The sequence below is a fragment of the Delphinapterus leucas genome, chromosome 12 (assembly GCF_059928025.1).
Source record: "Delphinapterus leucas isolate spDelLeu-1000000601 "Yukka" chromosome 12, BTC_Dleu_Yukka2, whole genome shotgun sequence".
In the NCBI taxonomy this organism is placed as follows: Eukaryota; Metazoa; Chordata; class Mammalia; order Artiodactyla; family Monodontidae; genus Delphinapterus; species Delphinapterus leucas.
Window position 1 is genome coordinate 78,673,867 of NC_143140.1, and position 24,362 is coordinate 78,698,228.

Sequence of the window (24,362 nt, forward strand, 5' to 3'; positions counted from 1 at the left end):
CTTCCACATTTTACAAACTAGATGTTGAAGCTTCTTCAAGAAATGTTTGCTGTGGACTTACTGTATCTACATACTGGGTTTGTTGAATTAGTCTTGTTCCCTATCCTGAAGTTGCTTTTAGTCTAGGGACGTTGATGCTCTCTGTGGTCCACATAACAGCAGCATCAGCATCTCCTGGGAGCCTGTTAGAAGTGCAAGAATCTGATTTCACAAGATACCCAGGTGACTAGTGTGCACATTCAAGATTTATAAGCACTTGATTACGTTTCAGAATAACTTAATCAAATCAGAGTAGCGGGGTCTAGAGAGGCATCCACATTATCTGATTCTGAAAGAGTATCTTTAGACTGTATCTGACTGATTTTTCTCCTTCGAATATTGTATAGATATTATTTATCAGTCTGCGTACATTGTACCTTTGATATTTGGTGAAAACCTCTGAATTCTTTCAAAAGTTTAATATTGCATTTTAAAAAACATTTTGAGAGGGGTATAGTATCTTCTAGGTTTAAGAGAATTGGATGTTAAATACAAGAGCAGCCATTTATATGATATCAACCAACCATAGATTTGGCTATTTTAGTTTTCTATTACTTTTTATCTTTTAACTGAGATTGATTAAGTCTGTGTGAAAATGGGATAAGACTGATTCATATATTTGACCCATTGTTGTTATTTTTTAAAGGATGCTAATTAGATTAATGAAGCTTAGAAATAAATACTTGATTTCCCCCTATCCCTTCCCAGTTTGCCTAATGCCTCTTTCCTAACACTGGATTTGTCATTTTTTTAGATGTGGAAGTTATGTACTATGACTGGATTTCTCTTTGTTTACATGGCGCCCTTATGGACTAGCAGGGTCTGTTCTTTAAATATCTCCTAACAGTCCAAAATTTAACCCAATATACACATTCATGTATTAACAAACAAATGCTTTTTCAAAATTTCACATAGGAAGCACTATTCTGTTACGCATGCACTGCCACTAACATAATAGATATAGTTAAACACCTCCTAACTTTAAATCACTTCCTAGATTTAGGCAATAACTGATTTTCAGGATGGAAAGTGAATTTCAGTAGTTTTTTACCTAGGCTTTTGTATTATTCTAATCCAAAATAGAAGTATCTGTAGTTTATATTTTTGTAAATACTTTAATTTTAGACTGAGCATGACTTTGTTTTTTTGTTTTTTACTAAAATGTAAATTGAGTTGACATATATGAAGAAATGGATGAGCCAAATATTTTTGTGAAGTAATCAAATACTTCAATTTGATTGTAGATATAGGATGTCCTATATTCAAGAGATTAAGTTAAAAAAGAATGAGCCTAATAGCTGTGAAGACGAGGAGCTGGAAAGATTTTATTGTATCACATACCCAAATTCAGTCTTATGCCTCTATTGTCCTTATCTGCAACACCTTCTTTCTGAGAAATGATTTTGCTTCCTTAGAAAAGCCTAACCCTTTCCTGTGAGCCTAAGAAATAATTAACAGTTAGAATTTAAAAGGCTTTCTTGAAGTGAGAGCTTCAAGCACTCAAAGGTGTTACAATCAAGTAAGTACAAACTTTTTAAAAAGTTGAAAATAAGATTTACTTTCCACCCATAACATTATTAATCATATCTTAATTATCTTAGCATCTAAGTAAGAAAAATATTCACTCCTATCTTGAAGGGCAGTTGGTATGAATAAGCATGAATTAGATATTCTTCAGAACTTTAAAAATGCATTTTATTTTTCAGCAAAAATGTCAAGGAAGTTAAGCTTGCCTACTGACCTAAAGCCTGACTTAGGTAAGTAAAATAAACAAATGAAAATACATAGTAGTTAAACTCTCTTTAATGGGAAGACAAGGAAATCAGGAGATTTAAAATGACCATAGACTAGATTTTCATTGAAAATCAAGTTTAAAATGACTGTTTAAGAATTAATAGCCTTCAGGATGCTTTCTGTAGATTGTAAAGGATAATTATAATATAACTTTAAGCAAATCAAAATAATATATTTCCTCAGCCCTCTCATACTTTATCTAAACAAAATTTAGTGTAAGATTAAAATATGTGTGATTTTGGATTAATTTCAATTAACCATCTGAAAACTTATTTTGAACTTTATTATTTATATACTTATTTTATGAGAATTTAATATTTTCAAAATAAATGACTAGTTTCCTGTATTACAGTGAATCTCATATCAAGAATCATTATTACTTTTTCACGATAATAAGGTGGAAAATATATCTTTTTCTGTAGCACTCTCTATGCAACCTATCCATTAGGAAAGCAGAGTGAATATATTCACACATTCCTTCTGCTTTATATCCAGCTCCAAAACAGCTCCCTGATATCCCAGGATAGGGACAAATGACATTTCGATAAAGACAAAAATAAGATCCCATGTAGTAAATATAAAGCAGGATTTCCATTTTAATTTTAGAATTTCTATTGCCTTTAAGTGGATAAGAAGTGTGACTGCATACGGATGATTTCACGCATGTTTGTCTTAGAAACAACTAGATTTTCTCCTTTTTATTTGCTCACCCACCTCATCTTCTCACTGTTAATTCTCTAGATTCCTTGACTATCTTCTTATGCATAATACAGACTTAGGTATTGGTCCATTTCACCTTACTGATTTTAGCATTTCCAAATCATAGTCTTATCTCAGTTATACTGATAGCATGTTATTATGAGTGAGTAGGCATAATATCTTCCACTGTCATCAGTGAAAGGTTCCATTCCTGAACATAGGAAGAACAGTTTAGTAGAACCCTGTAATACCCCTGCTGTTAAGGGAACCAGAAATAAATTCTAGAATGTTGGATAACGTATGTTTTGAGAGGAGCATAGTTCCCTTCACTATAAAAATGAAAGATGCCATTTGAACCCACGTGTATCTGAGGCTACCGTTAAGCATTTTTTTCCCCAGCAAGAGGATCCAGAGTTTTCATCAGACTCTCAAAGATGCCCATGATTTTAGTAACACTGAATACTACTACTTAAAATGGTTTTGTGTCTTTTAGTACCTAAAAATCTGTTGAGAAAACACATGTAGAAGTACTTTTTAAATTAGTAAAAATAGATGTCAATTACTTTTTAAAAGAATATTCACACTTATGAATTATTTAAGTAACTTAATCAAAGTGTGTGCTCTGTGCTTTTATAGATCATCTTTATTCAGTTTATCTTTTACTTGTGTGCCCGTGTATCTCAATGCCCTAAGCTAATTATAACTTTGATTAATATATATGTTGAAACAATACCCATGTTGCCTCAATAATTTTCCCTTAAGTCATTGTGCTACTGAACTATTTTTTGATAGAGATTCTTAGCTGGTAATTCTTTTACATTGGCCAGAGAGTCAACGGGGAAAAACAACTATTATCCATAGGCTCAAACTGCCAAATGTTGCTAAAGTAGCTGAGCTGTTGGACTTTTCCTGCAGCTATGGAAGCTTCTGTGAATAGAATTCACTTTTGTTTATAGGGGAATTATGCAACATTGTACTTTCACCATAGCTTCACCCTAGATTCCATGGCCCACAACTCAGGAATCATGGGCGATATTGTTAGACTGCTGATGTCACTTTTCAAGTGTCAAGAACAGGAGGCAAAATATCAAACTGTTATGTATCTTTATGTAAGTAAATATTTTGTCCTAATTTTTACCCTGACCAAATTTACCTCTTGGCATTATGTTTTGATTGGGGGATATAAAATTTTGTTGCATAAGGCTCTATGTGATAGGAGAGTGTGATATACACAGGTGGAATGTTCTAGGCATCCAGAGAATAACAGGAAAGCAATAATTTTATGACATGGTTGTATCACTAGAGCTGGATGGAGGCATTAATGACAATTTTTTTCTGAGTTTAGATTGGCCAGAAAGACCACATGTTCCAGTTTTGTTTTTTTTTAATCTAAACACTGAACTTTAATGCTCAATAATAATTAAAACACTCCACTCGTATGATATTGGTGATATGACTAATCCCATGTTTATCTGGAGTTGCCTAACAGATGTTTTAGACTTGAACATGGGCACAAATCCAAACTCTTCCATTAACTAGCTTTCTCAGTCATTTAACCTGTCTGAGCCTCTACTTCATTATTTGTTAAATTATGGTGATAATACTTTTCAGGGTTATTATATAGATTCAATAAAATGATAAATGTAAAGTTTATGATAGTATGAAGCACATGGTAGCCCTACTTAGTGGTAGCTATTTCATTTCTGCTCTTATTAGTAGAATGAAAATGAAAATTTCTATTCCATTTGTTAAGCTTGCCCAATTTCTAATATTTAAGCCACAAAGACCCACAACATCTAACTTAAGAGCAGTCAGTGGTAGTTACAATTCATGAACTGCTGAAGATTCTAACTTGTTTTCAAACAGTTCTACACAGATAAAATAAGCAACCTAATTCTCTAAGTTCAGAGTTGATTCTGATTCAGTTCATTTTCCCATATTGATCTAGCCATAGGAGTTTCTCTGGCAATCTTATAGAGAAGTCATATAATAAAAACACAGTTGTAGTTTATGAATTTTATATAGTTAAATTAGTCTATTAAATTAAAATAATGTTTACTTGGCCTGTGAATTAACATTTGAAGTATAGATTGTTGTGAATCACCTATTGTAATTCTAATAGATAACAGTATAGGTTTTCATACAGCTTAATTTATATTGAAATTTATAATATTAAATTTTCTTGTGTCACTGATTTTCATTTTTATCACTAGGTCACAACTGATAATATAGGTGAATATGTCTGTTCATCTTGTTATGTGTATGTCTCATCAAAGTAACAAATATTTTTATCATTGGAAAATAAATTTTAAATTTCTGTTTTTTTTACTAAAATAACTTTGGGAACAAAAAGAGTTAACATTTGGAATCAATATCATATTACAAACTCATCCAGTAATGAGCTATTGCTTATAGAAAGCTGTTTTATTTACATTAAGTAGTTCTTTTCTACTGTGTCATAATCTGTAACAGGAAGCACAATCTCAGGCAAAAGAAAAGCATTTTTAGAAACTATAGTTAGAAATAACCCATGCTGTTGTCATAACTAGTGGCTTTATTGTTTTCAGAGGCTAGCTGTAATCAAAATTATGTTGTATATAATTATTGTTTGGGAGAATTTTTTTTAACCTATGAATCTAAATTTGATTACAAGAAGCTTTTGGGGGGTATAGGTAGGATTCAGTTATGCCTTTTTTATTCAGTAAAATACAACTTAGAAGACTTGAACGTGTTTTTCATTTTTCACAACATTATGAAGTCATTTCTTTCACAGTAGCATTGGAAACATGTGATTTGAGGAGTGACTTATTAGATGTGAACAGCAGAAGCTACTGGAAATTTTAATATATCCCAGTGGTGTAGCAGAAACACATTGCTTTAGATACTTGGAACTGTAGGTCTGTCTTCAGCAAGTATATGTTGAATACCTTCATATGCAAGGCACTATGCCAAATTCTGCAGGGCATCAAAAGGAGAGAGCCCTTGTTCTCAAGAAATTTACAGTCACATTAGAACAAGGCTTAAGACAAGTCAGAAATAACTACAGAACAAATGTACTATTCATGCCGGGGGGGGGATAAAAAGCTATCAAGATTCAAAAGAGAAAAACTGTGTATGGTTTTAGGAATCAGGATAAACTTCATGAGGATGACAGTACTTGAGATGGAGAATAAACACCATCTAGATAGGTAGAGAAAAGGCAAGGGCACGAATCAGAAAGAAAATCACAAGCAAAAAAGTAGGTAAGCTCCAGGTATGTTTGGAGAACATTGAATGGCTCGGTTTATTTCCCACAGTGAACTGAAGCAGGGCAGCACTCTGGCAGATAGGGCCAGGAGGGTAGGTTGAGATATTTTGTGGAGTCTTAAAAACCTGAGTAAGAGTATAAGAGGAACTGTTGCGGACTTTTAAGATAGAGGTGATAGAATTAAAACTGTACCTTGTAAAATTTAGTTGAGTTGTGATAGAACAGTGACAGAGTGAAGGTGGGGAGATCTCTTGGGAATTGTAGTCTAGATGAATGGTGATAAAGGCCTGAACATAGGGTGATGGAAGTTGATTAATAGTGGAAAGAAGGAAACAGAAACATTAGAATAGCGTAGGACTTTGCATCCCATCAGAGACATGTAAGTAAAGTGAAAGGGAAGAACCAAACTTGGGACTCATTTCAAGTATTGTTTCCCTAGGAGAACAGGGGTGTCATTAATATAAATAGTGCCATTAGAAGAATTTAGAGCCTTGGGGAAATGATGTATTTTGACTTTCCCTAGTGAGACATAATAGGAAAAAATTTTTATAAGCCTTTGGAAATGCATTCCAAGAGAAAAGAGGCCAGGGCTTGAAACAGACTTGAGATTGGCCACAGAGAAGGTAGCTGAAGACATGAGAGGGTTTATTAGTATAATTTACAAGTATCCCTGTCATTACAGACAGAGCCGGGTAAAGGGAATATACCTGGCATCAAGTTAAGTATGAGCCAGATACCAGTTGTACAGTTTAATGAAAAACGCCTTAGATGAACGTTGGTTACAGTTAAAATCGCATTTAAAAGAAAATAAAGCTAAATTTTTATGGATTAAGGCTTTCATATGGACAGATGTGAAGGAAAAAAGTCCATCATACAATAAATTTGAAGGTAGCATCAGAGTACTTATAAAAGCATTTTTTTTAACGTAGAAAATTGAAAATACCCACTTTCCTGATTCTATCTACTCATGAATTATATTACCAAAGGAAGAAACAGCACCATGAGAAAGGGTAGTAAGGGCTAAGATTGGAAAAGCAGCCAGGATACTAACAGAGAGCTGCACCAAAACCACAGAGATCATCCATCCAAAAACTCACTGAACTCGCTGGGTTGACCTCAGCTCAGTTCTGAGAAGTGTGGATTTGTCCCTCTGTGTTTCAAATACAAGCAAAGGAAAAAATTGTTAGCATAAAAGTAAATTGTTTTTCTTTTCAATTAAAAGAAACTTAAAATTAAATATGCTGTAGATTTTATCTTTTTGCAGATTAACTATTTGGCAAAACTTATACCAAACAAAAAGCATGATATTTTATAACTTGAGCAATCTCACAACATTTTAAATCGTTTCAGATATAAAAGATAATTCCTTCAGCCGATCACGGAGTTCAAGTGTAACCAGCGTTGATAAAGAATCCCGAGAAGCAATCTCTGCTCTTCATTTCTGTGAAACTTTTACTCGAAAGGCAGATTCAGCCCCCTCCCCATGTTTGTGGGTTGGTACTACATTGGGAACAGTGCTTGTCATTGCACTGAACCTTCCCCCAGGAGGAGAGCAAAGACTTCTTCAGCCAGTAATTGTGTCTCCAAGTGGTATGTATGCTCTGGTGCTATACTTCTATTGAAGGTTTGCTTTAGTATAATTTAATAGAAGCCTTTGCTTTTCATTTTTGAATCAATCTAAGTCTGAATGGGGATAGTTATAGTCTTATGTTTTTAATTGAAGGAATACATGGAATAAGATTCCAGAATATCATTTACTTATACAGCCATTCAGGTTTTATATTTTTTTAATTCTAGAATCATGTCTAAAATGATTACTACAAAAGAAAATGAGAAAAACAAACAAAAACACTGTTGTTCTACTGCATTCTAGGATACCTCAGAATAGTATGTTCTATAAGCAAAAGGATGGTACCTATTTAGAGAACAAACAGAAAAGTATATTTTTAAACATTATACACTTGACTATTTTTAATCTCTAAGTGTAAAGTCTTAAAATACATTAATTTTCTTCTTTGAAGAATTAGGTGATTTAATAAAAAAAAGTTAAGAGGAAAAAATTTACAGTCTTCCTATATTGAAAATGAGATTGAATTTTATCACATGTATGTGGAATCTGATAGGTCTTGAAATAATTGAGAATTCTGGTTTCCGTTACTAATCTATGCTGATCTAGATAGAAAAAAATAAAAACAAAAACGTGGTTTTGCTTATTAGTGTATTTCTTGTTTATATAGTACATTTTAACAATACTTAGAATTTAGAATTAAAATGTAATTATGATTTCTAGTTCTACCATTTCTGAACTACCTTTACATTAAAGGAACAGTTTGATTTATTCATTCAGCTCAATAATTTACTATATATTGCATACCTAGTTGTTAGAAGAAGTTACATAATGATGAATTTCTTAACCAATCTCATTTCTTATTAGTAAACAAGTATATGTATTGGAAAAAAAAACTAGAAAGATGAAAATCAAAATGTTGATAGAAATTATCACTGAATAGTGGGATTGTGGGTAATTTTTATTCTTTTTACTGATTTGTAGTTTCTAAATTTTCTACAACAGACAGTTTGTGATAAGAAAATGTTTCCAATAAATAAAAGAGAGGGATTAAATATAAATAATCTACTATTAACTATATTAAAAAATGTTTAAGATTTTTCCAACTGGCAATAAAGTCAAATTAGCTGTAAATCTACTTTGATATGAAATAATTTTCATGTGTAAGAAAGAACCTTTGGGTTTCTTTTCAATGTTGGAATCTTTGAGGTTTGTTTTTAATAGGATGCCTATTTTAAAATATAACAATGACATTTATATCATATTATCTGTATTGGAACTATGAGGAGAAGAGAGGTGTTTTCCAAGCAGGTGAGTTTCCATGCCTAAGAGCCTGAAATGGTCTATTTTGTCCCCAACTGTTTTTTGTTGTGGTTTTTTTTTTTTTTTTTTTTTTTTTTGCCTTCAAGAGGAGAACTCAACAATTACCACTACCCCGCTGGAAAACATACTATAATCCTGCCAACTATAGGACAAGCATATATTTAAATATTGGTACATTTTTAGAAAAGCCACCTACTGGGATTACTATATCTCATATATGTTCATATGGACTATAAACCATTCCCAAATTAGCAAACCGTTTAAAATAATTAAATTGTCTACTTTCCAAACCTGGACAATAGACTAACGCCAGATGTAGCAAATGAATTGCAGGATGCCCAGTTAAATTTGGACTTTAGATAACATATTTTTTAATTTAAATATGTCCCATCTTTCTCTTTGGAAAACTAATGCAGAATTTGGGATACACTTATACTAAAAAAAGTATTGATTGTATATCTGAAATTCAGATTTAACTGGGCATCCTTTATTTTATCTGGCCACCCTGCAATAGACAAAATATATAAATGTGAAGAGGAAAGGAAAATTTTGTCTTCTAAGAAAAATTTTGACAGAACACTGGGATCTCTTCCTCTTAGAAACAAAAGAATATAATATATGGATAATTTTTTGCAAACTATAAAATATAAGTATAAAGTAATAAAATATGAAAAAAATCTTCTAAAATAAAAACTGAATTGCTAAATCGGTTCTATACCCTCCCTTCTATTGCTTTCCAAATCCTTAATAATATCATTTAGCTTACTTAGAAATGAGCATAAATCATATTTACCTATTCAAGGATATGGAGGAAAGGGAGTCCCGTTAATTAAAGTAAATCAAGAACTATAACTACTAATTTAAGACTGTAAGTTGACCAAAGCAATGTCTTGAGTGTATTTGACTTTTACTGGTAAATAGTTTTTTTGAAGTAATGTTTAGAAATATGTGGAAACTTTTTTTTCTCATTGACCCTGTAGATCAGTTCTGTCCATTAAAAATGCAGTGTGAGCCACATATAGTATTCTAAATTTTCTAGTAGCTGTTTTTAAAAAAGTAAAAAAAAAAAAAAAAGTGAAATTAATTTTAGTAACATATTTCATTTAGCCCAGTCTATCCAAAATACTATCATTTTAGCATGTAATCAGTATTTTTATATTATTGTGGTATTTTCTTGTAATTTTTTCTTTGTACTAAGCCTTCAAATCCAGCATGTATTTCACTCTTACAACATGCCACAATTTGGACCAGCCACACTTCAAGTGGCTAGTGGCTGCCATATTGGACCGTGCAGCTCTAGATGCCATCTGCTTACTCTCATACTCAATGGTAGTACACTTGCCAGGTATGAGACCTAGTTCCACTCATCCTAGCGTTTATCTGTTTGGTAGCAATTATAGTAGCGCTTATTTATTTGGTAGCACTTACTGGTATCTTTTTCCAGATTCAAATATCATGCTTGAAGTTTGAATCCTATCAGTGAGCCAGTGTACAATTTCGGTTCAGTATACATTCTACATATTTTTGAGTGTCTAGTATGTGTCAGAGTTGGAATAAACATATTTACTGTGGGATTAAAATATTTTTTATTTACTAAAATTACAATTTTAGGTACTATATTGAGGTTAAAAGGGGCAGTCCTGAGAATGGCATTCCTGGATTCCACAGGCTGCTTAATGCCACCCGCATATGAATCCTGGAAAGAGCACAATGTTCCTGAAGAGAAGGATGAAAAGGAGAAATTGAAAAAACGAAGACCTGTCTCTGTATCTCCCTCCTCTTCTCAGGAAATTAGTGAAAACCAGTATGCAGTGATATGTTCTGAAAAGCAAGCAAAAGTAATCTCACTGCCAACTCAGAACTGTGCTTATAAGCAAAACATTACAGAGACCTCATTTGTTCTTCGTGGAGATGTTGTATCATTGAGTAACAGTATCTGCCTTGCCTGCTTCTGTGCCAATGGACACATTATGACTTTTAGGTAAGAGTTAGATATTTTCTTTTTTTAAACACAGATATAACATTTCCTCCCTCAACACATAATGTTGCAGAATTATATTCAGTTTGAAAGAAAGGCTTTTATTTGTTTACAGTCTTATACACTGAGAATTTATTTTCATTCAGTTCATAGTGAACAAATATGTGAGGAAAACAAATCAGTTTTATCTCCCACTCAGGTACACTAAATCAGAAGGTTTATGAGTTCCCTGCTATTTTTACCTCCTCTTGTATTTGTTCAAGACTAAAACCTACCTGTTTATTAACAAGTTTTTAATTTTTTTCTCAAGTTTGCCAAGTTTAAGACCTCTATTGGATGTGTATTACTTGCCCCTTACCAATATGCGGATAGCCAGAACGTTCTGCTTCACCAACAATGGACAAGCATTATATCTTGTTTCACCTACAGAAATCCAGAGACTCACTTACAGTCAAGAGACCTGTGAAAATCTTCAGGTAAATAACAAAAATATTACTGTAATTTCTTCAGAGGTGAAATATTTTCTAAGGTCCCTTATATTGTCCATCCCTTATACTCACAGCAGTGAACAAATGAGCCTACATGAGAAAACTCAAAGCCTTTCTTGAGAGTTTGAGAGCACATGTTTTGAGATTGGTGATAAAGTGTCTTCATCAAACTCTTGTTATAAGAGGGACTCCATCTCCTTGATCCATATTTTTTCTCTCCAGTGATGTCAAAGAAATACAAAATACTACATACATTTTATACCCACTTTCCACATAGAATAAATATCTATTATACAGAAACAAAAAAATCCTTTTTAAAGACCTATGTTAATGTGAAGATAATTGTATCTCTTTTAGAGCAAATGTGTCATTCCTTCTCATACTCTGTAGTCATGAGGATGTATATGCATTATAAGAAAAAATAAGATTTGATAGGTTTCCTCTGAATATTTTTGTTCATCTATTTGTGAGAGATTACAAATTCTTTAAATACAAAACTATATCTTTTTTAAATATCGAGTGCTTTATTTGCTTGCATATATATTAGAAATGATCGGTTTAGCGTCAACTTTTAAAATAAAAGTGCTCTTAAAATGTTGGCGCTAAAATGTTAATCGATATTTGATATTTAGAGGAAACCGTTATTTAAGGGAACTTCATAGTGAAAGTTTTTGCAATTTATCAGCCGTATTTTCCTGGTTTATAAATTTGAATTTGTGGCTTATTTTTAGAACATGAGCTTTAGAGTCAAGAAGACTGAATTTAAGTCCTAGCCATGGTAGTTACACAATTATGTGACGTTAGACAGGTTTCTGTGTCTGAGCTTCATTATCTTTAAAATGAGGATAGAAATAACATCTAATGGCATAGGGTCTGATGTAAATTAAAGGAGATAATACACGTAAAGTGCTTCTTATTAGCACAGTGCTTAGTACTGAATATATGTTCAGTGTCAGATGTTTGTGTTATTTCAGCAAGGTAGACTATACTAGAAACATACTCTTAAATGATATCATTATAAATCTTGAGAGTGAAACAAAATTACATATCCGATATATTAAATTCCCATTTACATTTGGGTGGATGTGTTTTTTTAAAGATTCCTAAATTTCTGAATTAAAATTCTGCTTTTTATGGGAAAGGTAAAATTTTCCTGTAGTGTTTTCTTTCATTAGTAAAATGTTACTCTATTAAGAAATAATATGGACAATTGAATATATTCTTAATTCATTTCAGTCTGAAATGTGGTCTTAATTCAACTACTCAAAATTCTACACTTCATCACTTTTCTGGAATCAATTTATTCTATCCTTGGATCAGTGTTTTATTATTTTAGTAAAAATCAGTAGCAGCTACAGCAACTTTACCTATTTATGTTTAAATGAACTGGTCACTTAATAGTACACTCAGTTTATCTTGATAACTGTCTGCTATATACCTTCACGATATGGTAAGTGAGAAATGAACTCTGTTCAAGGACCTTGTGATAGAATGTTTTCTTTGGGCAATATTGGCGTTTTATATACCTCTGTATTTTCAGTGCCTAAAAATAATGCCTTGTTAAAAACCTGTTGACTAATGAACTCTGTGGTTTCCAGAGAACCCTATTACATTGTGCATTTATTTAACTTTAACCAAAAAAAAATTAGGAAGATGTTTATAAACATTAATGGAATTTTTAGCCAAGATGGAATAATAGGAACCAGACTGACCCTCCTGCCTGAAACAACAAAGCATACACAAACATGAAATAATAGTTTTCAAGATCCTAGACATCAGGCAGTGAAACGAAAGTAATCCCTGAGAGACAGGAAACAAAAGAGGTGCCCCAGCATTCATGCCTTGATAGAGTTTCCAGAACATTGCAGAGAGAGAACACTAGAGATCTACAAAGGGTGCAAGAGTACTCCGTAGAGTTCTGTTCAGCATATACGTGTGGATAAACTCTCTGGCCAGAGAAAGAACCATCTGAAAGGAATAGAGGATTAGAGGGAAACATGCCTTTTCCCAACAGCCAGATGGGAAAAACTTATAATTCATTTATGAGTGTTTTAGTTTCCTAAGGCTGCTGTAACAAATCACCACAAACTTGGTGTCCAAAAACAACATAAATTTATTCTCTTACACTTCTGAAAATTAGAGGTCTGAAATAAGTTTCACTAAGCCAAAATCTAGAGAAGAATCTGTTCTTTGCCTCTTCCATCTTCTTGTAGCTGCCAGCATCCCTTGGCTAGGGGCCGCATTACTCCACTCTCTGCCTCCCAGGTCACATTGCCACCTCCTCTTGCGTGTGTCCAATCTCCCTCTGCCTCTCTTTTTAAAAAGACACTTGTAATTGGATTTAGGACTCATCCAGATGATTCAAGATAATTTGCTCGTGGCAAAATACTTCATTACATCTACACAGACCCTTTTTTCCTTACAAGGTAACATTTATAGTTTCCAGGGATTGGGACCTGATGCCTTTAGATGACCATTTTTCAGCAGACTTCAATGGGAAATTGGGTAAAGTACTCAGGAAGGTCTTGGCTCATTAGGGAGGAATACTTAGCCTTAAACTGAGCACTGCTCCAGAGTTGCCTAATAAATCATGAAAGCAAGACCCAAAAGGGTCAGAATGTTTCCTAGATCCCAGAATGAAGCTGAAGATGACTCACAGTAAATTAAAAATATTCAACACCCAACAAAATAAAAATCATAATGTCTGGCATCCCGTCAAATGACCAAGCATGCAAAAAGATAGGGCAGCATGACCCATAATGAGAAGACTAATCAATCAATAGAAACCAAGACATAACTGACACAGACACTAAAATTAGCGCAGAAAGACATTAAAGCAATTATAACTGTATTTCATGTGTTTAAAAAGTTAAGTAGGAATATAGAAGATATAGAGGCCAAAGTTGAACTTCTACAGATGAAAATCCACAGTGTTAGAGTTGAAAAATATACTGGATGAAATTAACAACAGATTAGACATTACAGAAGAAAAGGTTAGGTAACTTGAAAGCACAGCAATAGAAAAAAGCAATTGAGCATTTATACTTGGAAAATTTATAGCACTGAAACACCTATATTATAAAACAGTATATTAGAAAAGTTCTCATCAAACCAGTGACTTCAGCTTCTACCTTAAGAAAGAGAAAAAGAAGAGCAAGTTAAACCCAAAGTAAACAGAAGAAAGAAAATAATAAATATCCAAGTGGAAATCAATGAAATAGAAAACAGGGAAGCAATAGGAAAACATCAATGAAACCAAAAGCTTGAGCTCTAAAACCAGTAAAATTGGTCTCAAGCCAGACTGATTATGAAGAGAGAAGTGACTTACCAATATCAAGAATGAGAGAAGTGACTACTGTAGATTCTACAAATGTTAAAATGGATAATAAGGAAATATTATGAACAACTTTAGGCCAATAAATTAAAAAACCTGGATGAAATGGGCAAATTCCTTGTGAGACACATATTACCAAAGCTCACTCAAGAAAAAATAAATAACCCAAAGAGTACTATAGGGAAATTGAAGTTAGAAACCTTGGACAAAGAAAATTCCGGGCCCATGTGGCTTCACTGGTGAGTTCTACCAACATTTCAGGAAGAAATAGTACCAGTTCTATACAAAACTCTTCCAAAAATTAAAGTGGGGAAATGCTTCCCAACTTGTTAATGGTAGGTTCATGGAATATGGTACCAAAACCAGACAAAGATTTTAAAGTAAAGAAAATTGCTTATAGACCAATATACTTCACAAATATAGATGTTAAAATTCTAAAGGAAATTTTAGCAAATTGAATCCAGAGGTATATCAGAAGGATAATTCTGGTCATGATAATTCATCATGACCAAGTAGGATTTATCCTGGGAACATGGAGTTGACTTCACATTTGTAAATCGGTCCATGGAATTCACCACATTAGTAAACTAAAAAAATAGGAAGCAGTTGACAAAATCTAACATCCATTCCTGATTTAAAAATAGTCAAACAAGGAATAAGTGGGAACTTAAAGGGCATCTAGGGAAAATCTACACCTAACGTAATACTCACTGTTGAGATACTGAATTCTTTTTTCCTTAAAATCAGAAGCTGGAAAGGGATGTTCACTCTCAATACTTCTATTCAGTGTTGTATTTAAGGTTCTAGCCAGTGCATTCAGGCAAGAAAAAGAAAGAAAAGTCATCTCGATCGGAAGGGAAAAAATAAGCCTGTTATTCACAGGTGACACGATCACCTATATAGGAAATCCAATGAAATCTACTTCTAAACACTACTAGAATTTGACAAGGATGCAGGGTATGAGATCAATATGGGGAAGAAGTTTATTTCTTTACTAGCAATGGGCATTTGGAAATGAAAATTTTTAAAATACCACTTATAATAGGAACGAAAAATATGAAATACTTTGGGATAAATCTGACAAAACATATGAACGACTTCTACATTGAAATTCACAAAATATTGAAAGAAACTGTTAATAACCTGAATAAATTGAAATATGTTCTTGGGTCACAAAACTCAATATTAGGATATTGATTCTCCCAAAATTGACCTATAGATTCAAGGCAATCCAAAACAAAGTCCAAGTGGGATTTTTTTTTTTTGTAGGAATTGACAGGTTTACTCAAAAATTCATGGAAATGTATGGGAGTAGGCAGAATAGCAGAAAAACTCAAAAAAGAATAAAGTTGAAGGGCTAAGACTACCTGATTTTAAGAACTATTATAAAGCTACAGTGATCAAAAGAGCATGATATTGGCATCAAATTAGATAAATAAATCAATGGAACAGAGTAGAGAGTCTAGAAGTGAACCCACACATACCTGGACAACTGATAATTTTTGTTTCTTGAAGTATAGTTGATGTATAATATTATGTAAGTTATAAGTGTACAATATAGTGATTCACAATTTTTAAAGGTTATATTCCACTTATAGTTATTATAAAATATTAGCTATATTCTGTGTGTTGTACAGTATATCCTTTTAGCTTATTTTATACGTTATAGCTTGTACCTCTTAATCCCCTATCCCTATGTTGCCCCTGTCCCCTTCCATCTCCCCACTGGTAACCACTGGTTTGCTCTCTATATCTGTGAGTCTGCTTTTTTGTTATATTTGCTAGTATGTTGTATTTTTTAGATTCCACATATAAATGATATCATACAGTATTTGTCTTTGCCTGACTTATTTCACTTAGCATAATGCCCTCCAGGTCCATCCATGTTGCTGCAAATGGCAAAATTCCATTCTTTTTTATGGCTGATTAGTATTCCTGTGTGTGTGTGTGCGTGTGTGTGTGTGTTGCATCTTCTTTATCCATTCATCTGTTGATGGACACTGAGGTTGCTTCCATATCTTGGCAGTTGTAAATAATGCTGCTGTGCATGTATCTTTTCAAATCAGTGTTTTTTGTTTTTCTCAGATATGTAACCAGGAGTGGAATTACTGGGTCATATGATAGGTCTATTTTTAGTTTTTTGAGAAACCTCCATACTGCTTTCCACCATGGCTGTACCAATTTACATTCCCACCAGCATTCCTAGTGTACAGGAGCTCCTTTTTCTCCACATGGGCAACTGATTTTGACAAAGACAATGCAATGGAGAAAGAACTGCCTTTTCAACGAATTATGCCAGAAAATTGGATGTTAAAATGCAAAAAAAAAAAAAAAAAAAAAGAGCTTTGATCCATGCCTCTCACTATATACAAAAATTGATGGATCAAAATGGATCATAGACCTACATGTAAACCCTAATACTGTAACACTTCTAGAGGGAACCTAAGAGAAGATCTTTGTTAACTTGAGTTGGGCAAAGATTTCTTAGCTATGACACCATAAAAGAACAAATTGATAATTTCAACATCAACAAAATTTAAAACTTCTGCTCTTCAAAAGACACTTAAGAAGTAAAAAGATAATCCATAGACTGGAAGAAAATCTTGGCAATGTGTCTGATAAAGGATCTGTATCTAGAATATGTAAAGAACTCTTAAAGCTCAATAGAAAGAAGACAGACAACTCAGTAAAAACATGGGCAAAATATTTGGACAAATGCTTCACCATGAAGAGATGCTTGACATCATTAGTCATTAGAGAACTGCAAAGTAAAACCACAATGAGATATTGTTAAACACTTACTAGAAAGGCTAAAATTAAAAAGAATACCATGCTAAGTTTTGACAAGGATGTAGAGAATCTAGAACTCTAATACACTTCTGATAGGAATGAAAAAACAAAAACAATACAACCACTTTGGAAAACAGCTTAGCAGTTTTGTAAAAAGTCAAACATCAATGAACGAAAGACATAGTCATTCTACTCCTAGTTTTTTAACCCAAGAGAGAAGTAAATTTATATTCATAGCTGTTTTATTTGTACTAGTCAGAAACTGGAAGTTACCCAAGTGTCCATCAACAGATGAATGCATGATCAAATTATAGTATATCCATACAGTAGAATACAACTCAGCAATAAAAAAGTGAAATGTTGGTAACGTTCACTGTCACGGATGAATCTCAAAACAGTTATGCTGAGTGAAATAAGCCAAGCAAAGAAGTGTACACATTGTATGATTCTATTTACATAAAACTAAAGAAAATACAAATTAATCTGTGGTGAGAGAAAGCAGATTGGCAGTTACTTAGAGATAGGAGGTCGAGAAGGGGGTTGAGAGAAGGTTTTACAGAGAGGCACAAGGAAATGCAAGTGATGGATATTCACTTTCTTGATGGTGGTCATGATTTTACCGGCACATGTGTATGTCAAAACTTGGCAATTTTTACACTTTAAGTATATGCAGTTTATTTCAATTACCTCAATAAAACTATTTTTAAAAATTAATGGATTTCAGGACTTTTTATTAGCATTAAAGTGCAGTTAGTCAAAAGTATATGCTTATGGATCGAAATACTTAAATTTCTTTCTACAGCATTATTCTAACCATATCTTGAGTGAAAACACAAGGAAAATTTACAAGTTGTCTTTCAAATTGATGACTTGATTTATCTGTGAAACTTAAATAAAACTTACCATAATCATAAAGAGGTGGAACATACCGATTAATTCAGTTTAAACAATTAAGTTAATAACTGTTCTAAGCACCTCAAGATTGTAACTTATCAACAAAACCCCCAGGTGTTCACTGTAAAAAATCGATGACAGTTGAACTGTTTAGGTTCCCTTGAATATATTATGCAGCAGTACTGAAATTTATTACTGTGCTTATCTTGGAAGATATTTATGTAGTCTCAATATTCTTATAACAGAGAGTTTTCTTAATGAAAGTTATTAAAATCAGTGATTATTTGATGTAATAAAAAGAGTTTAGTTATTATAAATAATACTGCTGTGAATATTGGTGTTTTCATTTTCTTCAGATATATACTGAAGAAAGTGGAATTTTGGATCATAAGGTAGTTCTGTTTTTAGTTTTTTGAAGAACTTCCATACTGTTTTCCATAGTGGCTGCACCAATTCACATACCCACCAAGAGTGCACTATGGTTTCCTCTCCTCCACACCCTTACCATCATTTTTTATTTGTAGGCTTTTTGATGATAGCCATTCTGACAGCAGCCAAGATATGGAAGCAACCTAAGTGTCCCATCAGCAGGTGAACGGATAAAGAAGATGTGATAGATAGATAGATACATGCATACATACATACACACATACATACACACACACACATACAATGGAGTACTACTTAAACATAAAAAAGAATGAAATTTTTCCAGTTGCAACAACACATATGGACCTGGAGGGTATTGTGCTAAGTGAAATAAGTCAGACAGAGAAAAACATACTGTACATTATCACTTATGTGTGGAATCTAAAAAATAAAACGAATGAATATAACAAAACAGAAACAGACTCACAGATAGAGAAAACAAACTAGTGGTTACCGGTGGGGAGAGGGAAGAAGGGAGGGACAATACAGGGATAAGGGATTAAGAGGTACAAACAACTATGTATAAAATAAATAAGCTCTAAGGATATATTGTACAGTACAGAGAATATAGCCAATATTTTGTAATAACTTTAAATGGAGTATAATCTATACAAATATTTAATCACTCTGTTGTACATCTGAAACTAATATTATAAATCAACTGTACTTCAATTTAAGAAAAAAGAGTAGTGACAAACAAAGCACTTACATTGACTCATTCATGAAATTAGTCTTATATTTTACCACTTAAGCTTGTAAACACAAATGACAAATGAAATCCAACTGTCTAACATCAAACAAGTATACTTGTTTCTATATATTCATATTTTAGAGTAGTTTAAAAGTTCCAGACATCGTTTCAGACATACAGTTTCCCATTACTAGATGTAGAGAAATATCACAGATAGTATAAATCTATTTCGATTTCACCAACATGTATTAGTCATTAAAGTTAAGTGTTCTAAAGCATAAATTTATCGTAATTAAAATCCTTATTTAGATACAAGTGAAAAAATACCTATAGATACTATTTTATATTCTTGAAATATGTACGTTTTTAACATCAATACTTCTCCCCAAATCCTAATACTAACTGCAGACAGTGCAGACTCATTAAGAAATACCTAATTTTTTTTTTTACATCTTTATTGGAGTATAATTGCTTTACAATGGTGTGTTAGTTTCTGCTTTATAACAAAGTGAATCAGTTATACATACACATATGTTCCCATATCTCTTCCCTCTTGGATCTCCCTCCCTCCCACCCTCCCTATCACACCCCTCCAGGCGGTCACAAAGCGCCTAGCTGATCTCCCTGTGCTATGCGGCACTTCCTTCAAAGATATCTATTCACAATGTTAATCTAATGATAAATGACTTGCATATTTTCTAATTTGTTTCATCCCTATGTGAAAGGAGATTTTTCTATTTAGTGTATACATCATTGAGTGTCTGATCTTGGAATTGTATGTTATCTTCAGTTTATTAAAGATAATCTTCATTATCTTTAATCCTGGTAACATTCCCGAGAGGTAAGTATTTTTATCACTTCTTTATAAAGTTGAGGAAGCCAGTTCCCTGGGAGACTGATTTGCCTAAGCTTCCTCTGCAAGTAAAAGTCAGAGGTGAGAGTCAAACCCAGGTCCACGTGGTTCCAAAGTTTATACTCATTCCAGTACACTGTAGTGATTCTTGATTTATAACTGTAATCTTTGGATTTTTAAATTTCTTAACTTTACATTTGTAAGATTGCAAGCTCATTAAACACCAAATAAGTTGAGAGCTGTAAACCATAATTCTAAAGAGAGGTAAATTTCAAAAAACATTTTTATGCTGTGACTGTATATATATATATATATATATATATATATATATATATATATATGTCATATTACTCTTGATTTAGCATAAAAGACACTCAAATGGTAGCTGTTTGCCATTTGTTTTATCAATTTAATAGATACAGTTTAAATTAGAATCTGTGAAGTACAGTACAAAAAAGATTGGAAATATGCCTAAAATCATCTTCTTTATATAGGCTAATATAAATTTGAATTAAATAATAGGTATTAGTATATTCTATGGTGGGTTTTAGCAAGTTTGATTTATTGACTTCAGGAAGTTTTTCGTTCTACTTTTACTCCACTTTATAGAAATCCAGAGGAAGAGAATGAAAATGTAAAGCCTTCAGTCCACTTCAACATTATAAATGAAACTCTGTGTTGTATAGTGTTAATATATATCTCCTTTCATTTATAATCTGGTTGGAGAGACAGCATTAATATGGATAATACTGGGAATTCCCTCATGGTTCAACGGTTAAGACTCCGTTCTCTCACTGCCGTGGGCCCGGGTTCAATCCCTGGTTGGGGAACTAAGATCCCACAAGCTGCGCGGTGCGGCCAAAAATATATATATGTGTACAGATATACCTAAATGTAAAATCTTTGGACATCCTTTATTAACTTTCTTAGCCCAGCCCTAAGGAAGAAACTCTAAAAAATACATACTTTAGCTCCAACTGTAATAATGTAATATCAGAATACCACAGAACTACCTGGAACCAGTGGTGTACTTGTCCTTTGTATCATAGCTGCTTCTCTTTAATGGGCAGAAATGCAATCCCAAAGCCTCACTATACTTTTATTTTGCTTCTAAAGCTTCCCAAAACTGCCTTGCAAATAATATTGCTACCATCCTTTTTTTTTTTATAGAAACTCCTCTTCCCTCTTTATGTGTTATCTACAAAGTCAGTAAGATGTCAGCAATTTTTCTTGTCTCCTGACTTACTTTTACCATTTCTGTGCTCTGAAAAATATTGACAAAAATTTCAGAAAACTCTGACAATATAAAAAGAAGTCTTTCCATCTCCCTGCCAGATTTCTGAAATTCCAGGTTTATGTTGGCATAATTCTTTTCCCAGCATTTGTTTATGAAAAAAGAAGTATGTGTGTCTTTCTAAACTACTAATTTTCTGACTCAGCTATTTTGGATAATTCCAAGACTGTGTATCATCATTACACTGGACTTTCCAACTTGCTAATAGATTTTCTTCTTTCTAATTTAAGAAGACCTAGTTATTAATCCAGTTACCAATTCCTGATAAGAGTTATATGAACACTTCGTCATTAAGATTGGAATCTCCTTACAATTTAAGCAGGAATATCATCTTTGCTTAAAATGTGAAAAAAGTAATCTAGCCAAAGTAGCAAGCAGCAAGTTATTCTTAGTCAAGTTAGTCTTAATAACTTACTGTTTGACCAAGTCAGAATGTTCTAGATCTGATCATTTGAAGGGTACTCATTGTTTGTGAACCTCAACAGGTAATGTAAGTTTGAGTTAAAGAGTTTACAGTGATGGTTTTGTGAATTATAGTTTAGTGTCCCTGAAGCTTTAACAATTACAATTTGTTTTGATTTTAAAGGAAATGTTGGGTGAACTCTTCACTCCTGTAGAAACACCTGAAGCACCAAACAGGGGATTCTTTAAAGGCTTGTTTGGAGGTGGTGCACAATCTCTTGATAGAGAAGAACTATGTAAGTTGATTTATTTAATTTGGATAATATGTCTATAAAACAGAAACATCCAAGCCATATAAATTTTTCTTACATGTATAAATTATGTTCACCTTTTTCCTCTCTGTCACAACAATTGATAGACCGAAGTTTTTGCAAAATACATAAAATTATATTCTGCCATATTCTAACTCAAGTCAGGGGAACAGTTTACTCTGGAAACCAAAATCGGAATGGCTTCAGGTGACTAAAAAGGAATATTCACAGCTTTAAATGAATAATTTTAAAAATTTTTTTGACTTTCATTAAATATGATCTACATTATTTTAATTCTGTAATTGACTTTAGTTGATGACCTTAACTTTGAAAACGTTTTTACTTAAACATTTATTTTATCTTACAAAACTTCCAGAACTAGTCTCATTGCACTTAGAAGGTTATTTAAAATATAAAATCTGGTTCATCTACTACCTTCCATAGAATTGGCACAAATCACAAATTGGTCCTTGAATGAACTAATGAATCAATGAATGTCTGACCTTTCTTTCAAATAGGAGCTCTTAGCTATCCTTGAATTTTTATTTTCTTTTATTCTTTATTTTTTGCTAGAATATTTTAGAATTTCCCTTTTCTGTTTGGTTGACTAGAAAGACTGTAAGATTAAATACCAGCAAGTAAGTGTGTAGTGCAAGTTCATTTTAAAAACTTACCCAAATGATTGTTCAGTCATCTGGGTAATGAGGATTGGTCAGTTTTAATTCATTTAAAAAATGAAGACTGTTCTTCAAGTCACGGGGGGGACGGATATTTTAGAATAACATTCTTACTGAGGTTAATAGACAAAGTTATACAAAATTCAAACATATATACATTTTTTACTTCTCGAAAACATCGAAGAGCTAATATATAGTGGAGACAGTATAGTGGAGACAGTATCCGTGGGGAAAGGTGGTGAGCGTGGCAACCTGAGGCCACTTTTACCCTGGAGTACTTTGCTAATCTAAAGCAGCAAGCTGAGATTCTAAACTGTATTAGGACTAGCAAGGTAGGCTCCCAGAATTGGCTAAGATGGGAACCCTGATAAATAACTCTTTCTCTTTGCAAAGACCCCAAAGGGCCACAGCTTAAGAGTAAAGGTGAACTGGAAGTAAATCAGCACATACAGACACACAGACTTTCAGCTCAGCCTGAGATGATCTGAGTGGCCCAGAAAACTTTCAACTTCAATTAAGATTTTTTCAAACTGCTAAAGTCCCCAGCAACTGGCAGATTCCAATGAAAATGTTCTCTAAAGAAAGATAACATATTCAGAGTCCTCATATCATTTTTAGAAATAGTTTTTCAAATATGTAGTCAGGTAATCTGGAATACTAGGAATCAACACCATGATCAACAAAACAGAAAAAGCCAAAGCAGAATCACAGGTACTTCAAATATTGGAGTCATCAGACACAGACTATAAAATAATTATTCATATTATGTTCAAGAGGATAAGTATCAATACCATGCCTGAACATTTTATCAGGTAACTGAAAACTATAAAATCAATACAACAAATGTGTAAAAGACTAAAATGAAATTCTAGAAATGAAAGGTTCAGAAACCAAGATTAAAAGCTTAGTGGATGAATTTAACCACAAATTAGACACAACTGAAGAAAGAATTACATAACTTAAACGTAGGTCAAAATAAAACGTCCAGAATGTAGCACAGAGAAACAAAAAGATGTAAGATACATAGGAGAAGATAAAGGAAATAGAAGTTGCAGTGAGAGGGGCTAACATATGTTAGACCTTCTCAAGAAGGAGATAGGAAAGAATGTGAAGAAGAATCAATATGTAAAGAGATACGGCTGGGAATTTTTCAGAATTGATAGAATACAGCAATTCACACATAAGAAGCCAATTAATTCCAAGAAAGATATTTTTTAAAAATCCACAGCTAGATAGGTCACATGAAAATAATGTGCATCAAAAACAAAGAAAAACTTTCAAGTGGCTAGAGAAAAATGATAGGTACCTTTTAACAAGTTATGGACTGAGTTCTCAACAGCCAAGGTAATAGGATGATCTTCTATCGTCCTATTATCAGAAGATAGTACTTAATCTAGAACTATATACTGAAAAGAAAATATTCTTCAAGAACGAGAGAATTTTAGACAAGTGAACAAATAAGCCTCACTATCACACTAAAGGGAATGCTAAAGGATGTACTTCAAATAGAGGGAAAATAATCCTGATGGAATGTCAGAAATATAGGAGACAA

At 32.9% G+C, this 24,362-nt stretch overlaps 1 protein-coding gene across 5 annotated transcripts in view; it reads left to right on the top strand.

The window, feature by feature from the left end:
• STXBP5 (syntaxin binding protein 5) overlaps nt 1-24,362 on the top strand; it is a 165,990-nt gene that overhangs the window by 130,517 nt on the left and 11,111 nt on the right. For all 5 annotated transcript variants that reach the window (XR_016395246.1, XM_022558713.2, XM_022558722.2 and 2 more), the window contains 5 exons: nt 1,746-1,796; nt 7,130-7,369; nt 10,281-10,650; nt 10,958-11,123; nt 22,007-22,118. Coding sequence is in view for 4 of the 5 variants with exons in the window: in XM_022558713.2 (XP_022414421.1) it covers nt 1,746-1,796; nt 7,130-7,369; nt 10,281-10,650; nt 10,958-11,123; nt 22,007-22,118 (939 nt within the window). In the remaining variant the exon portion in view is untranslated. The remainder of the gene's footprint in view (nt 1-1,745; nt 1,797-7,129; nt 7,370-10,280; nt 10,651-10,957; nt 11,124-22,006; nt 22,119-24,362) is intronic.